Source organism: Brienomyrus brachyistius, unplaced genomic scaffold, assembly GCF_023856365.1.
Source record: "Brienomyrus brachyistius isolate T26 unplaced genomic scaffold, BBRACH_0.4 scaffold763, whole genome shotgun sequence".
NCBI lineage: Eukaryota > Metazoa > Chordata > Actinopteri > Osteoglossiformes > Mormyridae > Brienomyrus > Brienomyrus brachyistius.
In genome coordinates, this window is record NW_026043038.1 from 49,255 (window position 1) to 57,107 (window position 7,853).

The following is a 7,853-nucleotide window of genomic DNA, read 5'->3' on the forward strand; positions in this document are numbered from 1 at the left end:
TGTATCGAGACTAGATGGTCATTCTGGATAACTAAAGTGCACTAAAATTGGGTGAGCAGGCAAGGCATGTCACCCAGGTTGTGTGACAATTATTTTATATATGTGCATATATATATTCCATCCACCATCCCTCCTTAATGGAGAACTGCGTTATTTTTCTTTTCTATTGCTAATAAAAAAACTATATATATGTACATATATGTATATATATATATATATATATATATATATATATATGGGTGTATCGAGACTAGATGGTCAGTATGGATAACTAAGGTGCACTAAAATTGGGTGAGCAGGCAAGGCATGTCACCCAGGTTGTGTGACAATTATTTTATATATATGTATATATATATTCCATCCACCATCCCTCCTTAATGGAGAACTGCGTTATTTTTCTTTTCTATTGCTAATAAAAAAACTATATATATGTACATATATGTATATATATATATATATATATATATATATGGGTGTATCGAGACTAGATGGTCAGTATGGATAACTAAGGTGCACTAAAATTGGGTGAGCAGGCAAGGCATGTCACCCAGGTTGTGTGACAATTATTTTATATATATGTATATATATATTCCATCCACCATCCCTCCTTTATGGAGAACTGCGTTATTTTTATTGTCTATTGCAAAAAAAAAAAAAAAAAACAATACATATATACATATATATTTATGGGTGTATCGAGACTAGATGGTCATTATGAATAACTAAGGTGCACTAAAATTGGGTGAGCAGGCAAGGCATGTCACCCCGGTTGTGTGACAATTATTTCATATATATATTCCATCCACCATCCCTCCTTTACGGAGAACTGCGTTATTTTTATTGTCCATTGCGAAAAAAAAAAAAACTATATATATACATATATATTTATGGGTGTATCGAGACTAGATGGTCATTATGAATAACTAAGGTGCACTAAAATTGGGTGAGCAGGCAAGGCATGTCACCCCGGTTGTGTGACAATTATTTTATATATATATTCCATCCACCATCCCTCCTTTACGGAGGACTGCTTTATTTTTAATATCCATTGCGAAAAAAAAACACAAGAAAAAGAAAAAATATCTATATATATATACATATATATATATATATATATATATATATATATATATGGGTGTGTCGAGACTAGATGGTCAGTATGGATAACTAAAGTGCACTAAAATTGGGTGAGCAGGCAAGGCATGTCACCCAGGTTGTGTGACAATTATTTTATATAAATGTATATATATATATATATATATATATATATTCCATCCACCATCCCTCCTTTATGGAGAACTGCGTTATTTTTATTGTCTATTGCAAAAAAAAAAACAAAAAAAACTATATATATATACATATATATTTATGGGTGTATCGAGACTAGATGGTCATTATGAATAACTAAGGTGCACTAAAACTGGGTGAGCAGGCAAGGCATGTCACCCAGGTTGTGTGACAATTATTTTATATATATATTCCCTCCACCACCCCTCCTCTACGGAGGACTGCTTTATTTTTATTTCCATTGCAAAAATAAAAAATTTTAAAACACAAAAAAAAAAAAAAACGAAAATAATAATAATAAAAATAATTTTGAATGTGTATTCAAATAAGTTTGAATGTGTGTGAACTATATATAAATATATATATATACACATGCATATACAGAAATATATACACACACACACATATATATATATACACACACACACACACACAGACACACACTCACATAAACACATACACACACTGTGTACAGTCTTATGCAAAGGTTTGGCACCCCTTGACAAATAACATCTTTTCAATTACAAAAGCAACAATATCAGTTAATACAGTCTCTTTAGGAACTGGGGGAAAAATACACAATATTTTCAGCAAACATTGATGAATAGTTACTTTTTATGCCATAAATTGAACAAAATTACAAAATAAAAACATTATTATGGCACTCTGCAAAAGTTTGTGCACCCTACGTAATCAGTACTTAGTAACACCTCCTCTGCCAGATATCACAGCTTACAAGCGCTTCTTATAGCCAGCTGAAAGGCTTTCAGTTCTTGTACTTGGGATTTTCTCACATTCTTCCTTGCAAAAGGCTTCTAGTTCTGTAATATTCTAATATATCAAGGGCTGTATTGTCAAATAGGAGATCGGCAGCATTCTCCCACCTGAGAAAACTGTACTACAATGCCCTTGATAGTGTGTAGAAACACACTCGTCAGCTCTAGTCCTCCTGTAACAACGCAAAAGGACTGGCAACCCTCAGGTATTTATGCGTGCGATTGTATGATAAATTCACCCTGACAGTCTCACACTTCTCTTGGTACCAACAGGTCTCATGGAATATATAAAAGGCAACTGCAACAATTATACTCGGCACTAAACATCGAGGCACGGAAATGCAGCAGAGCTTGTGTATTTCTCAGGATGCATTCTAGTAAAATGCCCGGAAAATGAGCTAAAGACATATTTCAAGGGGCACTATATAAAACCGATGGAAATTTTACTGATTAAATAAAAGGAAAAGCATCGTTTGAAAAATCACAAATGTTTCTAAGATTCAATGCATCGCTTTTTGACCACATCATAGCGATGAACACATCATTGTTCCTGACAATGTCCTAATACAGAAATAAAACTTTATGTTGGTAAACTCAAAAAGCCTTCAGCTGTCACACTGGCTAACGATCTCAAACGATTATAAAGCAGCATTTTGAAAAGCGCTGTTTTAAAATAACAGGTACAACACTTACCTTGTCTTCTGGCCAAATGCTTTTCACGGCTTGGCACTCCAACGGTGCTGAAACGAAATTTGTATTTCCTCCTACCTCGTTGGCCCTTCAGTTCTTCTTTTCTCCCTTTGGATGTTTTTTTCCTTCTTCTTTGTGTGACGCCCGCTCCGTCCGCTCCTCGTGTGTGCCACGCCCCCTAATTACCCACGTGTGATTTCCTGATCGTGCCCAGTCGTGTCTTGTTTCCTGCTGCCTTGTTTCTTGTATTTAAGTTCCTGTTGTGTACTAATCCAGTGTCTGTCATTGATGTTAGTTGGCGTCTTCTGTTCCCTGCCCCGTCTTTCGGAATAAACCCCTTGTTTGCCCTGATTACGGCGTGTTTGCCCGTTTCTGCCTGCTCGCCCGCACGATCGCCGCTCTGCCCGCGATCGAGTGTGACAGAATGACAGACCAACTCAACAAGGCACAGCAGCAGACCGAGAGCCAACGTCTCGGTCTGCTGCATGAGGTACACTACTGGCTGAACCAGCCCGACGTTCGGGAGGATCCCGTCGCGCTGGATTTAGCCAACCGAAGCTGCGACCTCCTGTTGGCGATGTCTTCACCTGAGGACGGGCATCGTCTAGGAGAGGTGCGCTCCCACCTCAACCAGCTGGTTCAGCGCCTAACAGCGCGGAGGTTGGGGCTGGACGCACGGTGCGTCCCGGAGGTTGTTCCCCAGCCGTCCGTCCTGTCGGACGTGGAGCAGCCTCCCGCGGACACCGTGACAAAGAGGAAGAAGAAGAAGAAGAAGAAGCACGCGATCGCCCCTGCAATCGTTTTGGGAGCGTGCGCGCTCATCCCCGCTTCTCTCCTAACCGGGGAATTGGAGGACTCCCCGGCTGACCTCGACGTCATCACCGCAGCTAAGCTGCCTGCGCTGACAGCTTCCCCAGTCCGGGGAGAGCACCCAGCCGCCGCTGAGCTGCTACCGCCCCTCGAGCGGTACTACTTCCGGCCGGAGCGGCTGGCCAACAAGGGGGCCCGCGCGGTGCGGGACGCTATCCCGCGTGTGCCCCGGGCACTTAAAGGGACCACGTCCGTCTTGCCCGCACGGGACCTGCCGGTCCCGCCGCCTGCAGCCCCTGCTCAGCCCGAGCAGCCGCCTCCTGTGCCTGCAGCCCCTGCTCAGCCCGAGCAGCCGCCTCCTGTGCCTGCAGCCCCTGCTCAGCCCGAGCAGCCGCCTCCTGTGCCTGCAGCCCCTGCTCAGCCCGAGCAGCCGCCTCCTGTGCCTGCAGCCCCTGCTCAGCCCGAGCAGCAGCCGCCATTACCGGCGGACCCCGCTCCCGTGCAGCCGCCTGCGCAGCCGCCTTCGCTGCCTGCGCAGCCGCCTTCGCTGCCTGCGCAGCCGCCTTCGCTGCCTGCACAGCCCCCTTCGCCTGCTGCAGCTCCAGGGCAGGCGCCCCCACTGCAGCCGCCTGCTGCAGCTCCAGGGCAGGCGCCCCCACTGCAGCCGCCTGCTGCAGCTCCCGGGCAGGCGCCCCCACTGCAGCCGCCTGCTGCAGCTCCCGGGCAGGCGCCCCCACTGCAGCCGCCTGCTGCAGCTCCCGGGCAGGCGCCCCCACTGCAGCCGCCTGCTGCAGCTCCCGGGCAGGCGCCCCCACTGCAGCCAGCTCCTGTTCCTGACCGTGCTCCAGTTCCTGCAGAGGCGCCTCCTCTGCAGCCGCCTGCTGCAGCTCCCGGGCAGGCGCCCCCACTGCAGCCACCTGCTGCAGCTCCCGGGCAGGCGCCCCCACTGCAGCCAGCTCCTGTTCCTGACCGTGCTCCTGTTCCTGCAGAGGTGCCCCCTCTGCAGCCGCCTGCTGCAGCTCCCGGGCAGGCGCCCCCACTGCAGCCACCTGCTGCAGCTCCCGGGCAGGCGCCCCCACTGCAGCCAGCTCCTGTTCCTGACCGTGCTCCTGTTCCTGCAGAGGCGCCCCCTCTGCAGCCGCCTGCTGCAGCTCCCGGGCAGGCGCCCCCTCTGCAGCCGCCTGCTGCAGCTCCCGGGCAGGCGCCCCCACTGCAGCCAGCTCCTGTTCCTGACCGTGCTCCTGTTCCTGCAGAGGCGCCCCCTCTGCAGCCGCCTGCTGCAGCTCCCGGGCAGGCGCCCCCACTGCAGCCACCTGCTGCAGCTCCCGGGCAGGCGCCCCCACTGCAGCCAGCTCCTGTTCCTGACCGTGCTCCTGTTCCTGCAGAGGCGCCCCCTCTGCAGCCGCCTGCTGCAGCTCCCGGGCAGGCGCCCCCTCTGCAGCCGCCTGCTGCAGCTCCCGGGCAGGCGCCCCCTCTGCAGCCGCCTGCTGCAGCTCCCGGGCAGGCGCCCCCACTGCAGCCGCCTGCTGCAGCTCCCGGGCAGGCGCCCCCACTGCAGCCAGCTCCTGTTCCTGACCGTGCTCCTGTTCCTGCAGAGGCGCCCCCACTGCAGCCGCCTGCTGCAGCTCCCGGGCAGGCGCCCCCACTGCAGCCACCTGCTGCAGCTCCCGGGCAGGCGCCCCCACTGCAGCCAGCTCCTGTTCCTGACCGTGCTCCTGTTCCTGCAGAGGCGCCCCCTCTGCAGCCGCCTGCTGCAGCTCCCGGGCAGGTGCCCCCACTGCAGCCATCTGCTGCAGCTCCCGGGCAGGCGCCCCCACTGCAGCCAGCTCCTGTTCCTGACCGCGCTGCAGCAGCTCCCGAGGCGCCCCCTCCGCCTGCTGACCCGGTTCCTGTCCCTGGCCCCGCTCCTGTCCCTGGCCCCGCTCCTGTCCCTGGCCCCGCTCCTGTCCCTGGCCCCGCTCCTGTCCCTGGCCCCGCTCCTGTGACTCCTTCACCCTCACCCCGGCGACATCGACCCCGACCGGGGGTCGGTATGTCTGTGTCCCGCAGAGGGAGGGGACACAGACGTCGGACTGGGGTCCCTCCCGCCCTGCCCCCTGGCTCGCCCTCCCTCGCCTGCGCTCTGGCTCGGTTGGCGCCTGCAGGTCCTGGCCCTCCGGGTCGGCTGTCGCCTACGGGTCCCCCTCCGATGCCTCGTCACCCTGCCTCGCTCCCCCCTCCGGTGCCTGGTCGGTCGCCTGCGGGCTCCCCGACGGCGGCTCCTCGGTTGCCTGCGGGGCCCCTACCTCCGGCCCTCCACCGGACGTCGCCGCCTGCTGCGGCTCCCCCCTCCTCCGGGCCTTCGCCGTGGGCCCCTCCTGCTCCCTCGTCCCCTTCCCCGGTGCTCCCTCCTGCTTCCTCCCTGGCCCCTCCGCGGGTCCCTCGCCCTGCCTCCTCGGCCCCTCCGAGGTCCCCTCCGGCTCCGGCCTCCCGGCCGCCTGCGGCCCCTCCGGCTGCCTCCCGTCGCCCGCAGGGGCTCCCTCGGGCTCCCCTTCCTTCCTCCTCCTTCTCTCCCTTCTTTCCTGTCTCTGTCCCGCCTGTCTTTGTTCCTCCTCCTGCCTTTGTCCCGCCGTCCTCTGTTCCTGGTCCCTTTGTTCCGCCCCGCTCTGTTCCTGGTTTCCCGTCGTTCCCTCCCGTCACTCCCGCTCCTTTTGTTCCACCTGTTCCCTCTGTTCCTCCCTTCCTGGTCTGTCTGTCGGCTTTTCCTGTCTTGTGTAGTGTCCTGTCCTGGCTCCTGCCTCTTTGTCAGTTTTGCCTGTCTGTCTTGTTCCCTGTTCCCCGTTGATTTTTTTTGCCCTTGTCTTTCAGGTTCTGGTTTCCCGGTCTCGTCCCGTCCTTCGCCTCCTCCCGGGCGCGCCCGGTGTAGCGCGCCTTTGGGGGGGGGTTCTGTGACGCCCGCTCCGTCCGCTCCTCGTGTGTGCCACGCCCCCTAATTACCCACGTGTGATTTCCTGATCGTGCCCAGTCGTGTCTTGTTTCCTGCTGCCTTGTTTCTTGTATTTAAGTTCCTGTTGTGTACTAATCCAGTGTCTGTCATTGATGTTAGTTGGCGTCTTCTGTTCCCTGCCCCGTCTTTCGGAATAAACCCCTTGTTTGCCCTGATTACGGCGTGTTTGCCCGTTTCTGCCTGCTCGCCCGCACGATCGCCGCTCTGCCCGCGATCGAGTGTGACACTTTGGATATTGTTTTTTATTTTTGTTTGTTTTTTTTACTTTGCATGTTTTTCCTTCTTCGGATATTATTTTTTTTGGCTTATTTTTTTAGACGATGTTTTTTTCGTCTTCTTTAAAAATTGATTTTTTTCGTCTTCTTTAAATATTGTTTTTTTTTCATCCTTTTGATGTTGTTTTACGGAACAAGAGCCGTACAGTGCTACTCTATCAGGAGGTAGCGCCAACTGAACGCCTTGAAGCAGTACCCAGCTCTTTTATAGGGAGCGTCAACCCGAAGTCAAGTTCTAGAACGTTGCACTCACTTTTCATTGGTTTCCCAGCTATGCTGTCAGAATAATGTTTGCTGATTGGTCGAAAATTTTAAAACGTACCCGAGTACTGTAAAAAAAACTCAAGATCTTGCTACCCTACGGAGCACCCATAAGGTGATTTTTTTTATACGTTATATGCAGCTATTTGTAGCAGGCCGTAATTAGACTAATCCACCCTTTGTCAATAAAGCCAACAAGAGAACAGGTTGCCCAAAGTTTGCTCAGGTACACGCCACAGCACAACCTTAAAAACACTCCAGCACAAATCACACTAGTGAATGACACAGCAAATCACAGCAATAAAAAAGACCCCTATGGGCAATCCAGCACCCAGACTACAGGTGCCAAAAGGCCCAGCCTGCCTAATAATGAACCCAAAATATACATACAACAAAGAAAAAGACACAAACAAAAAAGAAAATAAAACTAGCCAGCTGCTCCCACTAAACCCCGCTCCCGAGGCCACTAAGCCGGCTGGCTTGATAATACACGATACAACCTCAGATAAAACATATTAAAGCAACACCAGGGAGGTTTACAACCTGATCCTTAAAATTATCGACCCGTAATTCCACCTTGAAAACCCCTAAAGAACAGTAGTTTACCCCATGACTCACTGCCCCATTCAAACAAAAAAAAACAGGTTTTTGGGGTAACCTTTAGGTCAGCTCTTCAAAACCAGGTATGAGGACTCTTCAGCTAATCAGTCCTCTAATTAGAAATCTAATTAGGGAGTTGCAGCGAAAACCTGCATACACACCGGCCCT

The 7,853-nt window shown here is 51.9% G+C and overlaps 1 protein-coding gene across 1 annotated transcript; it reads right to left on the bottom strand.

Moving 5' to 3' along the window:
• Positions 1–4,132: 4,132 nt before the first annotated feature.
• Positions 4,133–5,582, bottom strand: LOC125729816 (ion-translocating oxidoreductase complex subunit C-like; the record flags this gene model as incomplete). Its single annotated transcript, XM_049005701.1, has 3 exons — positions 4,877–5,582; positions 4,613–4,837; positions 4,133–4,270 (listed from the first exon to the last, which is right to left on the bottom strand). Coding segments are annotated over exons 1-3 (837 nt in total), but the record flags the coding sequence as incomplete, so codon positions are not given.
• Positions 5,583–7,853: the final 2,271 nt, after the last annotated feature.